The 17,884-nt window shown below is 50.6% G+C and overlaps 1 protein-coding gene across 4 annotated transcripts in view; it reads right to left on the bottom strand.

The window, feature by feature from the left end:
• The window catches only part of FAM168A (family with sequence similarity 168 member A), an 812,985-nt gene that overhangs the window by 187,365 nt on the left and 607,736 nt on the right, over positions 1-17,884 (bottom strand). For all 4 annotated transcript variants that reach the window (XM_069640117.1, XM_069640118.1, XM_069640119.1 and 1 more), the window contains one exon: positions 8,676-8,798. In XM_069640117.1, coding sequence (XP_069496218.1) covers positions 8,676-8,798 — 123 coding nt within the window. The remainder of the gene's footprint in view (positions 1-8,675; positions 8,799-17,884) is intronic.

Here is a 17,884-nt window from a genome sequence, read left to right on the forward strand (position 1 = left end):
TAAAGTCCACCTCCCCCCAGATTCCCAGTAGTATCAGTTTCGGGCTTTGTATAACCGGGGACCCCAACACCTGGGAGATCTTGCTAATACACTTTGCCCAAAGTCTCTGTAGTACGCTACAGTCCCAGACCATGTGGAAGAAGGTGCCCTCTGCATTTTTACATCAGAGACATTCCCCATTGTCTACCAGCCCCCTTTGAGACATCATTGTTCAGGAATAGTATGACTGGTGCAGTATTTTGAGCTGGATCAATCGTAGCTTTGAGTTAATACTCATCTCTCGAGGGAACATCAATGCTTTCACCCATTCTTCTGTTTCCAGTGGGCCTAAGTTCCTTTCCCATTTCTCTTTCAGCCTAGTCAGTTCGCAGGTGCCAAAGGAACTAAGAACTTGGTTGAGCGTGGAGATGACCTTAGTCAGGATGCAGGCCGGGAGAACGTTGGTATCCAGGGGGCAGAAGCTGGGACCTTCAGTGACATTCAGGAATTGGGTCTTTATGAGTTGTATGTGCGTTGTATGTGCGTGTAATGATCCATAGGTTGTAACCCATATTTCCTTTTCAAAGTCTCAAAGTCCAGAAGGCGTATCTCCTGGACTACGTCTGTTAATGTGCATATATCCCTCTCTCCCAGTTTCCGAAGTGCCCCATTTTTGGGGATTTCAGGGAGGTGTTTGTTATGTCATAGGGGCTGTGCCAGTGTTGATCTTGCGTACCATCCTATGTGTTGATGGGCCTCCCTACGGACTCGGCGGATATGGAGTGTCATTCTTGACATTCCCGCCTTGCTCCTTTAGTCACTGCATAATATCTGAAGTGGTGATACGAAGCCTGTATTGTTTAATTCTACCCTGATGTGTGGGAGCGCGGGATCACCATGCAACCACTCATTCACTACCCCCGGTTGCACGGCCCAATAATAAATGGGAGGATTTGGCAATCCTATGACACCCTCCCACACTGAGCGTTGCAATGTCTTGAGAACAACTCAGAGTTGTTTACCTCCCCAAAGCAGTCCCCAAAGGACCCGGTCTATTGCTACAAAGACTGTGGGGGGGATGGAGAGTGGGGCGTTCTGGAGGGCATATAAAAGCCTCAGAAGTGTCATTTTAAACAATGCAGCCTTGCCCAGTAGTGATAGTGGGAGGGACTGCCAATGAGAGAAATTGGCTACAAATCTGTCTATCACTGGCTGTAAATTGAGCTGGAGGAAATCATCTAAGGTTGGGTGGATACTTATACCCAAATAGGTGAAGCCCAGGATCAAGACAGGGTACGGGCAGTGTTCAGGGATTGCAGCGTCTCCTTCCTGGTTTGGGAAGTATACATTTTTTTGTTTATTCACTTGGAGCCCACCGAACGTTTGATACTCTAAAATAATTTGGGACACTATAGGGCAGGAGGTTGTGGGATTGCTAAGGTAGATAAGGAGGTCCCCAGCGTACAGCGAGTCTCTATCTTCCCCTCCCCCAGGCCACGAAAATTCGGACCCGTTCTTGTCCATTCGGAGTCTAATTGCCAATGGTTCAATAGCAAGGAGAAACAGCAGGGGGGGTTGGGGGGCGAAGGAGCAGTCATGTCTAGTTTCTCTGCGCAGTGGGAACCCCCTGTAGGACGTGCCATTTACTCTCACCACCGCCTCGGGTGAGTCAGAGAAGTTTGACCCAAGATGTGAAACCATGCCTAAATCCCATCTGACCCATCATTTCCCATAGGGCATCCCACCCCATCGAGCCAAAAGCTTTCGCAAAATCCACCGCCAAGAGAGCCAGTGGATCCGGGATTTCGGGGGCACGGTCCATAGCGAGTTGTCACCCTGCGTAGGTTCATACGGGTAGATCTGCCTGGCATGAAACCACACTGGCCCGGATGAACGAGGGACTCCATCACCACCAGCAACCTATTGGCTAGGATTTGCGCCAGTATTTTAGTTTCTCCGTCTATCAGTGATATATGAGATTTTATTTATATTGCGCTCATACACATGTGTTTCAGAGCGCGACCAAGCAAAGGGAGGGGAACGGGAGAAAAAAATACGATCTTACTAGGCTCAGTGACACTAAGAACATGCAAGTGCATAGAAAAGGGAAGAGGGGGGAAAGTGCGTGGAGGGGGAGAAGTGGAAAGTGCGGACAGAGGAGAGAACAAAATAAATTATAAGTGGGATAAATAAATAAGTGCAGACAAAAGGTAGTGCAGCCAGACACGTGGCAAGTGCATGATTAGTCAGATAGGGTATATCTGATAAGTGCAGAGCAAGAGTGGGGGACTGTATGGGTACAGATACAGATCCCAGTGCCAAGGGTGGCCAGAGGCAGTGCAGGAGGGACGCAGGGTGCGCAGGTACCTGGGCCCGAAGGACAGAGGGTGGCCAGGTGCATGGTGATGAGAGAAACAGATTAGCAGCGGAGTGGGGGCGGCGGGGCAAAGGCAGAAGAAAAGAGGAAGGTCTTGAGATGCTTCCGGAATCAGAGATGGTTCTCCTCAAGTTTTAGGGTGGCCGGGAGGCTGTTCCAAAGGGAAGCCCCAGCCGAGGACAGAGATCTGCCCCCAGCATGTTTCTTTGAAAAACGCCCGACCCTGAGGGAATTAGACTTAGAGAAGCAAAGGGATCGAGAAGGGAGGTATTACGGAGGGATAGTTGAAGGTATTTTGGTCCCAGGCCCCAGAAAGCCTTGTGGACAACGCAGAAGGTTTTATATTTAATCCTTGCATCCACTGGGAGCCAATGAAGCGATTTCAGAGCTGGAGAGATACGATCCCAGGGCTTGAGACCAAGGACAAGTCTTGCAGTCCTGTTCTGGATTAGTTGCAAAGGGCGGAGAATGGAGGCAGGTAGATTTAGAAAGAGGCTGTTACAATAGTCCAGCCTGGAGAGAAACAGGGCTTTGGAGACACTGAGCTTCTGGGGGAAGGAGAGGAAAGGCAGAGTACCTCTAAAGAGTTTGACTTTTTGGAGACGTCAGAGATGTGTGCGGAGAAGGAAAGTGTGGTGTCAAGTAGGACCCTTAGGTTCTTAGCCTCACAAGTAGTGGTGGGAAGAGGGCCAAGGGAGGGCCAGAGAGTGAGGGGAAAGGATGGCGAAGGTGTACCGATGAGGAGGATCTCGGTTTTGTTGGCATTTAGACAAAGATCGTTGGCAGCACACCAATATTTAATGGCAGAAAGGCAATCGGAGATGAGGGAAGGTGAGGCGGCGGCTGAAGGAAGCCTGAAAATGAGTTGGGCGTTGTCCGCATAGCACTGGAAGTTTGAGCAGAAATTGGAAATGCAGTAGGAGAGAGTTGCCAGATAAAGGCATGTACGAGGCTAACAGTTCTGGGGGTTTCCTGGGTTTGGGAATCACCACTATACACGTCCTCCTAAGGTCCAAGGGAAGCTGACCCTGTTCTTTATTGCAGGAACATGCAGTGTGTGTGTCCGGTTATATCTCCCCCTAGCCTCCTCCAGGTTTCTAAACGGAAGCCGTTGGGCCCAGGAGTTTTCCCTGATTGAAGCTGCAAAAGAACAGTTTGAACTTCATCCTCTGTAATCTCGGTCTAGCCTGTTTGGCGAGCTGGGGGAGTTCGATTGAGTGTAGGAATTTCGAGCTACCTGTCTAGGGCGCCCTTAGGGGGGGGGGGAGGATAGAGTTGTTCGCAAAAAACAGCAAAAGCCTCTGCAATATCGGGGGCTGCAGTTAACAGTTCCCGAGCAACCGACAGATTGGCACGTACTTGCCCCTTGCTTTGTTTGCATCTTTCTAGCCACGCCAGTGTCTTGCCCGCTTTGTCCCCTGCCTCATATTTGACTCCTGACTGACAAGTGGGCTGCCCGTGCGTTGTCGAAGGCTATGTTTCTTAGAACCTCGTGTGCTGTCACTAGGGCTTCCTGTGAGGCTCTAGTCGCAAATTCCTGAAGTTGTTCTTCCTTTCTAGTCACCTGCCTCTATGCCTCGGCGATCTCCTGAGTAAGGTGCGTGCGGTGAGCCGACACTAAAGTGGATTCCCCCCGAAGGACTGTTTTATAGGCTTCCCATAACATGATTGGGCAGTCCACGGATCCCTCATTCTGGTCAAAATACTCTGCAGGCTTCCGAGAGAGGCCCTTTGCTATTTCAGGTATCCCTAGGTAGTACGTGTTCAGACGCTAAGTGGCGTCTGGTTTGTGTTCCCTGTTTTTTAGTGTTATCAGCTGGGGGAAGTAGCCAGAAACCCCTCTCGCTAGGAATACGGCGGACAGTAGCCGATGGGACATATTCCGGGGGATGAAAACAGTCTATCCACTAGAGAGCGACCTGTGTGCATTAGAATAAAATGAGAACCCTGTGTGTTACGTGTAGTGCCCTCCAGGTATCCACCAGTCCCATCACCTCCACAAAAGGTATATAGTTTGGTTTGGGTATCCTGGTTCCTATTGCTGCTACTTGACATGTCCCAACTGATCTCCATGACCTAGTTATAGTCCCCTCCCAGGACCCACGAATCCACTCGTTCTGTAAGCAATATTTTTAGGAGCTCCATTGTGAGTGGATGGGGAGCCCAAGTTGCAATAAGGCCCCAGCTTTCCCCCCCACATGTCACCGAGCTCCACTACAAATCGGCCTCTGGGGTTGGCACGCACTTTCCTCACCTGGAATGGAACTCGCTTGTGGATGAGAACCATTGTGCCCCTAGCCCCTCTAGAGAATCCTGCGTGGTATGCTTGCTGATAGTTGGAACTTTTAAAGAAACCAATATGTGCCGACTATCTGGGTTTGTGTGCAGAGGGCGATATCGGGAGAGTGACGATTTAGAAATCAGCCTTGGCTTTATGCTAGAGCCCAACCCGTTAACATTCCATGCCATTAGTGATATCTGCCCATCACGTGCCATATGTATGTAAATGTTGTCTTGTAGGGCCAGAAGGATGCATCATGGCCCGTAGGTTCCCTATCCCCATGAGTGCCCCAACCAACGCCTGGCTTCTCGTGATCCTGCCTCTTGTGTCTCGGTCATGCAACATCAACGTTGCTGCTGCTTTCCAACCATGCAACGTGAAGCCTGAACCATTAACATCTCCAATCACCCCGTATTGGGTTTTTCCCCCCCAACCTGGGTCCGGGCTGAGTGAGTGTAGTGTATACGATTTCAACAGACTTTTGTGACATGTGGCCAAGTACCCTCTCCCTCGGTCTTACCAACCGCATCCCATGAACTCCCACCACCCTGCACTTCCCCCCCAACTAGAAGTACCTGTCACCCAAACTCAAAGAACATTGAACTTATGCAAACGTAGTCGTGGTAGCCCCCAGGAGCCACTCCAACTCTCTTCGCCTCCGTCTGAGGCTGCCAATCATAGGATTCCAACTGCCGAACAGTTGAAGACTTTGCTAGGGGGTCTATGGGAGTTCCGTCCATTGAAGTTATGCGGATCCCCTGCCAGTCTTGCCATGCCCCACTGCCCTTCAGGTGTGTTCAGCTCGTCTTGGGTATCCCCCTTTCAAACCCTCTTTGCGTGGTGTCAGGACCACTGCTTGAGCTGGACTGCCTCAGTCGCTGTCATTTCGAGGTGTGCAGTCCATCGGCGGTCCCAGGCGAGGGACAGAGAACCTTTGTTCCCATCCAGTCCCAGACCTCCGTCGGGTTATGGAACACGTGGACCGTGTTGTTGAGATAAAGCTTGAGAGTAGCCAGGAAGAACAGCACATATTTAAAGCACAAGGATGAGAGCTTTTTCTTTACTGAATCGTAGGACTGTCAGGACTTCTGGACCTCCATCGTGTAGTCAAGGATGAAACCAATGCGATTGACATTATACGTGAACGGGCCCGTTGCCTTTGCCATGTGGAGGAGTGTATCTCGATCCCTATAATTCATGAGTCTGGCAATCGCAGTGCATGGAGGGGCACCGGGTATTGGCCTTCCCGCTGGGATCCTAGTCTACGCAGATTGTTACGGCAGGACCTGCTTTTGCTGTCTTCTACTCGAGACTCAACGGTGGTAAGCTTCTGCACCATTTGTTCCAGTTGTTCTTCCAGCCTTTTAACAGTGTCCTCCTTGACCGATGTGCGTTGCTCTGTTTCGCCCAGCCGGGATGTCAGTTTTTGTAGATCTTGCAGCAGAATGGAGACTTAGGAAGCCAGGCCATCGATCTTCATTTCAACTGATGTCCTAGATTCTCCAATGGCAGCCATGATGTCCGTAAGTGATGGTATCTGGGCTGCACCCCCATTTGCTGCATCTTCTCCAGGTTGTCTGCAGCCATCGGGGCCTTCGCGGGGGGCTCGTGGTGTAGCTGTCCATTTTATTCTGGGTTTGCCCCCTTGCTGCGCATGTGATTCACCATAGCGTTAATTCAGTGGGGCCCGCTGTAACCCTAGTCTCATCTATGCTTGTCCCTGTGTCGATGACTTGATATCCAGGTAAGTGAAAAGGTAAGTATTGCTCCACAGGGCTTTTAAGGGAGTCAGGTTTCCTGCTTTCCAGATGAGGTGGAGGGGGAGGAGGGAAGGCCCACAGCCCCAGAGGCCGGGGCCCAAAGGTCCAAGTGAGGCCAATGGCGCTCCGGATCAATTGATTGGCATCCCGGATGCCACTTAATGGCGAGCGCCGGGCCCGTCGCGCCGTCCAGCTTATGTTTCACTTACTTAGTCGGGATCGCAAGAACATCTGAAATGGCTAACGTGGCCTGCTGCAGTCTTCCTCTGCATTACCGTCCGGGCCCCATGTGAGGCACTGGATCTGAGGAATGGCCCACGAGTCCCTCGCACCCCCAATGCACCTGGGGTCGAGTCCCTCCTGGGTGCTGGGACTACCGCGGCGGAGGGAGTCTCGCCCACACGTCGCTCCCCGAGGTCCTACCACACAGGCTCTTTCCCAAGTAAGAGAGCATTTGTGGCATGGCCTGGATGCCCGGCATCATTTCACCTCGTTGTTCTTTCCTCTGTATCCCCACAGGGTCCGGCTGCTGTCCGATGCTGGGATCCTTTGCAGGCAACCCCCAATGTGGCACTCATGCCAGAATTCAGGGCAGCGGCCACCCTACCATGACCATACGGCGCCCTGTGGGCACCTTCTGATGTAGAGTGCCTGTTTTTCAGCTGAGTAGTGTCTGCTGGACCGGACGTGGGGTCCTCCGTGTGGTGCAGGTGGCGCCTGTTGTGAGCTCTCCCTCAGCGGCACTGTATCACGGCCGCGGTTTTATCCCGCCTCTCACCGCAGGCCCTGCTCTTCGCCCGCTCACCCTAACTGCGTCTGACGGTGTCGGGTGGCACAGGAGGCTCCAATTTCCTTCGGGATTTTGTGAGGATGAGGCCAATATGTTCTTTTCACTGCCAGCACTGATTAAGTGTGGAGTTTATGCTGGCAATCAGCATTTTTCTTCAGGACAAAGGCAGCCCCGGCGGAGCAGAAGATCTTCATGTCTGCATCCATCAGCTGCTCGACAGCGCCCCTTTGGCTCTACTTGCTGAAGGATACACATGAATCCTCCCCTATCTTATATCAAATGCATTTCTTAACACAAAAATGTCCTGTTTGCGCACAGGTATGTCAGATAAAATGACTACTTACTGCTCTTCAGGAGTACAGGAATGAGCAGTGGATACAACTCGTACTCATATCTACATTACTATAGCAGAGATCCCAATCAACGACGAAACAGGCACATCCCGACTGGAATAGCTAGCTCCTTGTCCTCTTTTGGCAACATGATCCATGGGCAGACTATATTCTTCAGGAGGGATATGAGCTAGCACTGAAGCAGTGCAAAGAACCAAAATACGGTGGTATCAAAACCAAGTTTCTATTAAAAAAAAAAAAAAAAAAAAAAATAGGAGACTTTAAATTAACTGCACTTGTCTCCTCTGGATTCCCCCCTACCTCACCAAACACCTACACTTGCCCTTCTGGGCTCCCTCTCCCTGCACTAGCCTGGCTGGGCCTGCACCCCCTTAGCCCTTCCAGACAGTTCCTCGCACTTAGCACATTGGCCTTTTCTGCCTCTGCACTCTTCGCCCTGGGTTCTGGCCACCTGGCCTCTCCGGATACTCACTTAATGCTTTGGCATGCCGCACCCCCCCGTAGCTCCTCCCCCTCTTCCTCTGCACTTCTATTACTGCATTTGCACAATCTGAATGTTACAAGGCCTAGTAGGACCGTTTCTGTTTTGTCATGCCGGTCCCCTACCCCTTGTCTTGTTGCACCTTGAAATACATTGTGTACAGCCGCATTATAAAAACCCAATAAATACGTTTGCATGCTCCCTGGGGGCCTATATTTGTTTGCGGAAGCCTTCCAACACTTCTACTGATAATCATTTCTGAAAACCACTCAACCAACCCAATCTCACTACAGCGGAGTACATGGGACTACCAGGCTGGGATGCACATGGACGGTAAACTAATGCCCCATATTCCCAGTGCCAATAACTCAGTAAATATGCCCCTGAAATCTTTAGCGCCTTAGTTGAGGGTCAGGAAATTGAGTGTGTAAATGTGGTCCCTCCAGACGGCAATACCAGCTTTATTGGAGGGCAGTGGTTACAAAATATGAGTTTTTGCCTTGCGTTTAGGCACATGTGTTCCCGCAGACTTAAATGGCCATTTCTTTGGAGTGCAGGAGCGCATAAACCAGGCTCCTGCCGTAACTTGGAGCAAACACAGCGCATAAATGCTGTTCACCAAAAGGTGCAATAAATAAGAAAATATCTATTTACTGAATGCTGCAGATGAAGCTTGGTAAGTTCGGTTCTCGGTTCCGGTGTCCACCGGGAGGTGGAAGGTACCCTCTGTTGTGCACGATGACGTCTGTGGCCAAGCCTGTTTCATCAGCAGCGTGGCTTTAGTGAATAAAGAAAAAGCAGAATAAGCAGTTATAGTCACAGACAGGAATAATTTAACTCCAAGTCATTACATGAGCTATAATATTTATCATGGTATGATTTCATGCAATTTATTGATGCGCCGGCACCCAGGAGAGCTTTTCTCCACAAACATGCAAATCGAATTGTGCTTAATAACATCCAAAACAAATAACAGGATGTAGCTATATTTTGATATTTACTTTTATGATTCAACCATTTAAAAATATGTTTTCTCTGTCACCAGTGAACATTTCAAACCCTTAGCATTAAAAAATAATCATGAGCTGCCACCCCTCTGATCACTACTTGAGGTGAATAACCCCCATAAGTAATATTGCCATGCAGGTGGTCCCAGATCTCCAGCAGTTCACTTCCTCTTCACTGCCAAAGAGATACTGCAGAGCACAGGAAAGTCTGCAGTCTTCCCTTCGCTCTACAAGGGGAAAGGGAAACTTCACCAAATACGTACAGGCACATTAACAGGCAGATGGAGCCGCACAGCTATTACTGTGTCTCCTGGAATCCCTGCCTGCTACATTTCAGGACTGCGGCCTTAGGACGTCAGAGAGGGGCTCAGTGAAGCTTGGATCTAGACAGCTGAAGCTTCCCTTCCTCATTCCCTGGGTGGCTAAGGAGTTACCTTCAACTCCAAGTTCAAGAGATATGACTGGGGTTGGGCATAGAGCGGAAACAGTCAAGTGGCGAGATAGCCTTGCCTCCCCAGGAAAGATACCGTTACTCCTTTCCCCACTGCAAGGCGAACCTGCGAGGATATTGTGTGGGGTCCGCAAGCATCTGGTAAAACCGAGCACACATTGAAAGGCCATAGTACTTACCTCCCCGGACTGCCCCCCCTGTAAGGGCACTCCAAATCCTAGTCCTATGGCTTGGACCCATTTGCTTAGACATGGATCTGTTGCCCTCTCATTGTTCCAGACTGGCTGGTATGGTAGAAATGTGGCTGAAATTCTTCTCAAGTGATCTAAACTTCTAGCAACTGACCACTCTCCAACTCTCTCACTGATCCATTTTACATTACTGGATAAACAAAAAAATAAAAGGTCGCAAATAGCGTGGGCATCTTCTACTTTATTTGGCTTCTACTGCTAATGCACTGTCTAGGGATAACAGAGAATCACAATAACATATTACTGTGTCCATCTTCCTTCACCTCATCCCCCCCCCCCCCCCCACCACCACTCCGTGATACATCGGGTAAACAGCAAGGTCATTGGAGCTGTAGTACAGTTGAGAAACATTTAGGGTCTATGTATTTCCATAAAAGTCTGAGATTGCATCGAAAACATGTCAGGGGAAGTGTACCTCAACCCACAAAATATTAATAAATATTAGCAGATGGAGTTCAAAAGCGGACAGGGAAACAATAGTGCAATTTTCTGGCAAGAAGCAGATCAACAAGACAGTACCTCTATTAGAGAGCCTTTTATCACTACACCAACAAGAAAGCTAAAACATGAGAAAACGCATTCACTTTGAGAGAAACCGTACTTTTACACCACCCCTGGTGCATGCTCATGTGAAAACCTCTGCGGTGTTACCAAGTTTGCAACTGAAATGCCCAACGTGTGAGGGCCAGCTTTTTGTTTAAACCACATTCAGTTTGTGAATTTATTTTCTCATTATAATACGAATGTTCTTTTACTTGAGCACCAAAGCTCCAAACCTTGTACTGCTACTACCATTCTGTGCTAATAGCCTTATAGACCTCGGAGGGGTCCTTATCGCTTGGGATAATGACCCTTCCCCACCATATGCCACAGTCCATAAGGCTATACTGAATGCTTAAGTAAATCAATTTCTTTACCCTGATTATTTAAGATGGCTGTGGCTCTTAGCCAGCCTTCCTATATGCACAATCCTGCACATCCAGCCTTTGCTGAGAAAAAGCTGCCATATGTAATAACATATGGTAAAGGAATCATGCTGTGCACATATGCATTAGCAAAGATAAACGACTTGACCACATGTCTCTCCTTCGCTACTTCCATGCCATGTGATATTGCTTGTTATGCTAGAACAGAGGATGAAGATTTGCAGAAATCTTTGGAACGATGACCCTCATCGACCCCAACTGGATTCCACATGTTTCACCAACCAATGGAAGAAAGATCACCTATTACAGTTTATGGGAAAGGGCTATGGTATTTTGCCAGATGAGAGCTCAACGGGAATTTGAAAAGGTGACAAAGACACTGTTGAAAATATGAAGGAGCTAAATTAACTCATTACAGGATAATCCTTGCTAATATTGTGGTATGAAAATGTAATTTTGAGCACACTTTCGGGCGCTAACCTTTAAGTTAACGTGTGTGCAGCTTACCTAATACTTTTAAAACACAGACAATATAGCATTATGAAATACCTGCACACATGATTTATTTCCAGTTCATATTGCATATCTTTTTTTTTTTTTTTACATGGTTAACATTAATTAAACTAAAATGCAGTATAACATCCAATCAACATAACATATGCAAACTATTGATGCAAAACCTCCATCGTTTTAAACCAATTTCAGACTCACCAACTTTGAATAAAACGAAGGAATATTAGTAGAATTACTTGAAACTAATCCCTTTCACCATTGACAGTGCCTTGACCCTGACCATGTCACAATGGAGTGATAAACCAAGTTGAGACATAAAATTGGATGCACATATTAAAGAAACTAATTACTGGTTACAACAGAAGTTTGGAAGCAAGCGGAAAGGAAAGCATAATACAAATTCCAGGAGTGAGGCTTTCCCTTGGGTTGTTTACCAATAGGAAATGCATAGATGATGAGTTACTCACTGTAGTGACTACGTACTCTTAGTCCATAGTGCCCTTTCCTCCATACTGTATGGGCGTCCCTTCCAAGGGACGCGAGACGGAGCCTTTTCCACCAGAAAAAAACCTTCTTCCCCTTTAAATTTAGAGGCACGTGGGGGTGCGGCCCAGGGAGCATGCACTGCCTGCACTCCGCCCTCCGGCGCCACACCTCAGTCCCCATTGACGAGTCAACAATAGTTTTAACATTGCCTAATGACACCAGTATTATTTAGGGGGAGGTTGGTGGGACGTATGGAGAAAAGGGGACCATGGACTAAGAGTACATTAGTCACTACGGTGAGTAATTTATAATTACTCTTACGTCCCGTCCCCTTTCCTCCATGCTGTACAGGCGATTACAACTGATTGCAGCCCCAGGGTGGAGAGTAGACCTTCCTTAAGCAATATGTTTCTGAGAACCGCCTGTCCGAATGCCGCATCAGATCTAGAGCCGGCATCCAAACAGTAATGCTTGCAGAAAGCTGAGGGAGAGGCCCAAGTGGCCGCCCTGCTTATGACTTGCAAAGAAACATGGCGCTGGAATGCAATGGCTGTTGCCTTGGTTCTGACTGCATGGGCATGCATGTTGGCCGGAAGCGGCTTGTGCTGGCCCGCATAACTTCTTTGATGGCAGAGACCATACAGCGGGATATGGAAGCCTTAGAGGCCTGATAGCCTGGTCCTGTCCAAGTAGAATTTCGGAGCGTGCCTGACATCCAGGCAGTGCAAGACTCTTTGTGCTTCGTCCTTAGGATCGGGAGAAAACATAGGAAGGACTATTTCCTTGTTCAGGTGGAAAGCAGACAGAACCTTGGGTAGAAATGCCAGGTGCATCCGCATGACTACCTTGTCCTTGTGAAAGGTGGTACATGGCTCGGAGGCGACCAGCGCCTGGATCTCGGTGAATCTACGCGCTGAGGTAAGGCCGTCTTGATGGTGGACCAGCCTGATGTCCACAGACGCCATTGGCTCAAACGGTTTGTGCACCAGTACGCCCAAGACTATGTTAAGGTCCCACACAGGGTGCAGTCTCTTGATGGGCGGGTAGAGCCTAGTGAGACCCGTCAGATGTTTCTTGACAATAGGATTGGAGGAGGAGAAAATGCCTTCCTCCGAGTTCGTGTAAGCCCCAATGGCTGCAAGGTATGTGCGGCAGGTGTCCACCTGATGCCTGAATGAGCGAGGTGTGCCGAAAAGGAGAGCACGTCGTCCAAAGTGCATGCCAAGGGGTCAATTCCCTTGGAGTCTGCCCAGTGGCAGAATCTGGTCCATTTGCTTTTGTACTGGGCCATGGTGGCTTTGCTCCTGGTGCCTTGTACGAGCTCCAGATTGGCCTGTGAGAGGCTAAGGTGCCGAAGCACTAACTGCTCTGTGAGGGCTAGTTTCGCTGGCCATAGTGGATGACTCTGCCCCCCTGCTGCGCCAGAAGATGTGCTGGTCCCGTCGGAAGATGAATCGGAGGAACCTCCAAGAGGCTGAGTAGCTCCAAAAAACCATGGCCTGGCCGGCCACCATGGAGCTATCAGAATGATGAGGAGTCGGCGAGACTCCTTGATTTTGCAAATTACCCTGTGGATCAGAGGAGTGGGAGGAAAGGCGTAGGCTTTCATGCCGGTCCACTGGAGGTGAAATGCGTCACCCAGAAAGTCGGGCCCTGACCTTGCCAGGATGCAAACTGGGGACACTTCTTGTTGTGCCAGGTGGCAAAGAGATCCACGTGGGGGTGGCTCCACCTACTGAATATCTCCTGAATAACAAGGTCTTTTAACTGCCACTTGTAATTGTCTGCTCCTAGCCTGCTGAGCCTGTCCGCTTCTAGGTTGGATTCCCCAGGGAGGTGGACTGCCGAGAGGTAAATGTCATTTGAGGGCCCACTCCCACATGCTGATTGCCACTCTGCACAGAGGAGGGGATCTGGTGCCTCCCCGTTTGTTGACGTAGTACATGCTGGTCGAGTTGTCTGTCTGGATGAGGACAACCTTGCCCCTGAGAAGTGGTAGGAATGCTCTGAGTGCTAGCCAGATGGCATTCTGCTCCAACCAATTGATGTGGTATTCCTGCTCCTGTCGAGTCTAGGTGCCGTGGGCCGAGAAATAGACCCAGGGTGGCTCCCCAGTCCTCGAGCGAGGAGTCTGCGGTGATGGTGGCTTCCGGAGAGGGCGGCCGAAAGGGCTTGCACGTCCATAGGTTGCAGTCCATGGACCACCATGTTCGGTTCGAGTGGAGAGATGGAGGAACGTTGATTATCTCGGATTGCGAGCCCCAATTCCATGAGGCCGCGAAGTGCAACTGCATTTCTCCTCATCCTTAGTCTTCTGTGTGGCACGACTAATGGAACCGCTGCCAGTAGATCCAGGAGGTGTTGGTACCACCACGCCGAGGTCACTTCTCTGCTGAGGAAGTGGGCAGTGGCCCTCTTGATGGCTGAGATTTTGTCCTACGACGGGAAGACCTTCTCGGCGCACGTGTCTCAGATGAATCCAGGAATGTCAGTCTGCATAGGCTGCAGCTGTGACTTCTTGAGATTGAGTGAGAAGCCCAGATCGTGCAGTGTGTTCATAAGAGCCTGGAAAGAGTAGCGAACTGCTTCCGGAGATGTAGTCCTGACAAGCCAGTCGAGGTATGGGTAGATGTGGAGGCCCGGCGCTCTGAGGAGGGCCGCCACGGCATTCATTTGTCTGGTAAAGACCCTGTGGGCCGAGTTGAGGCCAAATGGAAGGACTTTGTATTGAAAATGGTAGTCCAAGATCCTGAACCATAGGAAAGAACGATGGGGCTGCCAAATCGGGACGTGTAGGTACGCGTCCATCAGGTCCAGGGAGCACAACCATTCTCCCTTGTCCAATGTCTCCGCTATAAAGGCTGGCGTAACCACCTTGAAAGTTTGCAGGGGTAGGAAGAGGTTGAGGGTGGAAAGGTCCAGCACAACTCTCAGGCCTGCCTGTTGGTTCTTCTGAATGGCAAAAATCCTGGAGTAAACGTCAAAGCCTCGCTGGGAGGCTGGGACTTGCTCCACTGCTTGGCTCTCGACGAGCGATCAGATCTTCACCAAAACAGTTGCTGTCCCAACCTGTGGGAGTGGAGGGGAGGAGGGAGGAGAGGCTGGGATAGGAAGGCGGTACCCCGTGGATACTGCAGAGAGGTTACAGGGGTCTGCGAAATTCTGGCACCAGAAATGTGCATGGAGAACAAGCCTGCCCCCCCACCGTAGACACGTGGACCCGAAGGGGCGTGTCATGCCTTCTTTCCCTCTGAGGCCGACGCTGAGGAGGGGGACTAGAAAAAGCCCTTAGTCTCCCCTACCCCTCTTTTTGTTGTTTGCGCTGGATCTGAGGCGGCGAGCGGTCCGGCTGCCTGGATCTGCGTTCCTGGAAGCTGCGGAACCCTCCACATGTACAACCCTTTTCCGAACGCTGCCGAGATTGGGTGTACGATTTGGTCATGGTCTTTGTAAGAATGGATAAAGACGTTGCTGTTTGTGAGCTGTTTTTCTTTTTGTCCAGCTCCTCGTCCGTAGAGGAGTGCAAGAGGTCCCCCCCACACCTCCCTTGAACGGTAGATCCAGAATGTGCTCCTGGACATCCAGGTTGAATTTCGTTGCGAGGAGCCAGGCTGTTCTCATGTCCGTGGCAATACATATGGCACAGCCTGAGGTATCGATCTGAGCCACTGTGGATTCCATGAGGTCATGCGCAACCAGTTTGGCTTCAGCTAGCCCTGCCTTCAAGCTTTATTGGCACTGGGTGGGGAGTTCCAGAAGGAAGTCTGCAATTTGCTGCCATTACCTTTGATTGGCGGCAGCCAGCATGGCATCTGCGTTGGCCTGACGAAGGTTCAAGGATGCGTTGGAGTAGATTTTCTTGCCACACACCTCCAAGATCATCTCCTCCTTGCATAGCAGCGCTGCAGGAGGCTGAGGACACTGAGGCTTGAAGTATAGTGATGCCGCAGCGATCACTGAGGCGTGTGGCTGAGGATGGGCCGAATGCAAGGGTGTATCCCCCTCCATCTGCCTGTACTTGGCGTTCAGGCGTCCATTGACCAGCTGGGCCAAGTGGGGTTTGAGCCAGCCCTTCTTGCAAGGGAGACTACATCGGTGGGCATAGGAATCCCTGCTTTGGCAGAGGGTGTCGCGTGAGGACTACAACCAGAACCCCCTCTGCCAGCTGCTCGACCTCGGGTTGGGGGAGGCCCAGGTACTCTGCCAGGCCAGCAAGGCCCTGGTTGAAGGCCCCGGCTGAGGATGGTGTGTCCGGATCCTCCTCCTCATCCATATCCTGCGATCTGGAAGATCCTGTGGAGGAGGAGTAGATGGCGCTGGAGGCTGGGGTACAGTGACCGTAGCCGGAGGCTGAGGAGGCGCCGGAGGCCCGATGGAAGAGTCTGTGGTACGGCTAGCATGGCGGGGATGACTTCCCTGATGGCGTCTTTGATGTTAACCCCCATCTGAGGTGACCTCATGAGGCCGAGGAACTTCTCGAAGAGCACCTCCTCACTGGCCGAAGAGGTGGCAGGGGGTGCCGACAGGGTAACGGGGGGCTGCTGGAGCCGCTGCATACCCTGTCCATATGAACGCAAAGGAAAGCTGCCCTGCGCAAATGAGGGGTAGACTGTAGGCCACGTACCTGGTTGAGTCCAGTCCCACCTTGACACTCGTTCTTCGCCGAATTCCTGGAATGTCGTCGGACGGGTGCGCGTTTCTGGCGCGGCAGCCATTTTGTCGAGCTGCTTGCCACGTGCTTGCGACGTGGTGCTCGGCCCGCTGGGCCCGACCTCGTCCAAGACTCTTACGTGTGGATCACGAGGTCTACCCTGTTCTTTGGGCCTCTGCCCGGTAGGTGTGATACCCTTGACCTGGGGGTCGGTAGAGCTGCATTTAGGCGCCCCCTCGGACACATTGCCGGTATTAGGGCATAGCCCCTCAGCCATGGTGCCGGTAAAAGGGCAGAGCCCCTCGGGTGTAGACCCGGTAAAAGAACCTTTGGGTCCCTCAATACTGTGCACGGGAGCATCAGAGGATCCCTCGACCTGAAGGCCGGTAGCTGAAGCAGCCTCAGTGCACGTGCCGGTAGAAGGACCTGGACGGACCCTCCTGCGCAGGAGAGTGCCTGGGAAGGAGTCTCCCTTGCAGTGGGTGCGCTGGAAAATATCGGCCCTACCTTGGGCCTGGTTCGATGATTCATGAAGTTCTTGAGATCCAATGGAGGCAGCCTCTGGAAGAGCTCCCTCCACCTGGCTAGTCTGTTCTTCAGCGCCTTTGAGGACAGCTAGTCACACGCCGAACAGGATTGCCAACCGTGGTCTGGGCCAAGACAACGTAGGCAGAGGGCGTGAGGGTCTGAAGTTGGGAAGAGTCTGTTGCAGGATGGACACCTGATGAACCCTGTAGAAGTCAACATGCGCTGGGGAGGAGCGTGACATCTGAGGACCGAGTACCTGAATGATAGATAAGACAAAAAAAGACAAAGAAGAAGTATCTGCGTGTGGAATTACATGGCCGAAGCCAAACCCAGGAAGTATCTGCGTGTGGAATTACATGGCCGAAGCCAAACCCAGGAAGTATCTGCGTGTGGAATTACATGGCCGAAGCCAAACCCAGGAGCGCTGGTGAATTCGACCCGTTCCCGTCAACACGGAAAAAGTGTCTGAGGTGTGGCGGCGGAGTCAGGGCAGCGCATGCTCCCTGGGCCACACCCCCACACGCCTCTAAATTTAAAGGGGAAGAAGGTTTTTTCTGGTGAAAAAGGTTCCGTCTCCCGACGCTCATACAGTATGGAGGAAAGGGGACGGGACGTAAGAGTATTAGGTGTATGCCCGTAGGATTATAAAAGGGGGAAATAGCTGGTGTGGCCAAAGTACGCAATAATTTTGTAAAGATAAATGGATACTCTTGTAGGAGGGAAGTACTAAATAGTTTAAGACAGCAAAGTAATTAGCTCAGATTGTGGTAGCGCCAACACATTGGTACAATTACAGTCATAAAAAGATTTAGATTGCAAACCAAACCCAAAACCCACAAAGTCCAATATTCCACTCCTGACAACCACCCTCAACAGCCAAACCCCTGTTCTGCATACTACAACCCTCTTTCAGAAGTACATGTTCCCAACTAAATGTAAATGTTAACTATTCCCAGCTTCCCTAAATGGCGTGTTGGTAATGAATGCCATGTTGAAAGGGTAGTTCCACCCGCAACCCTGGAAAATATGTAATGTATACCTGTAACAGCC

Source organism: Ambystoma mexicanum, chromosome 7q, assembly GCF_040938575.1.
Source record: "Ambystoma mexicanum isolate Mex_15411 chromosome 7q, UKY_AmexF1_1, whole genome shotgun sequence".
Taxonomy (NCBI): domain Eukaryota; kingdom Metazoa; phylum Chordata; class Amphibia; order Caudata; family Ambystomatidae; genus Ambystoma; species Ambystoma mexicanum.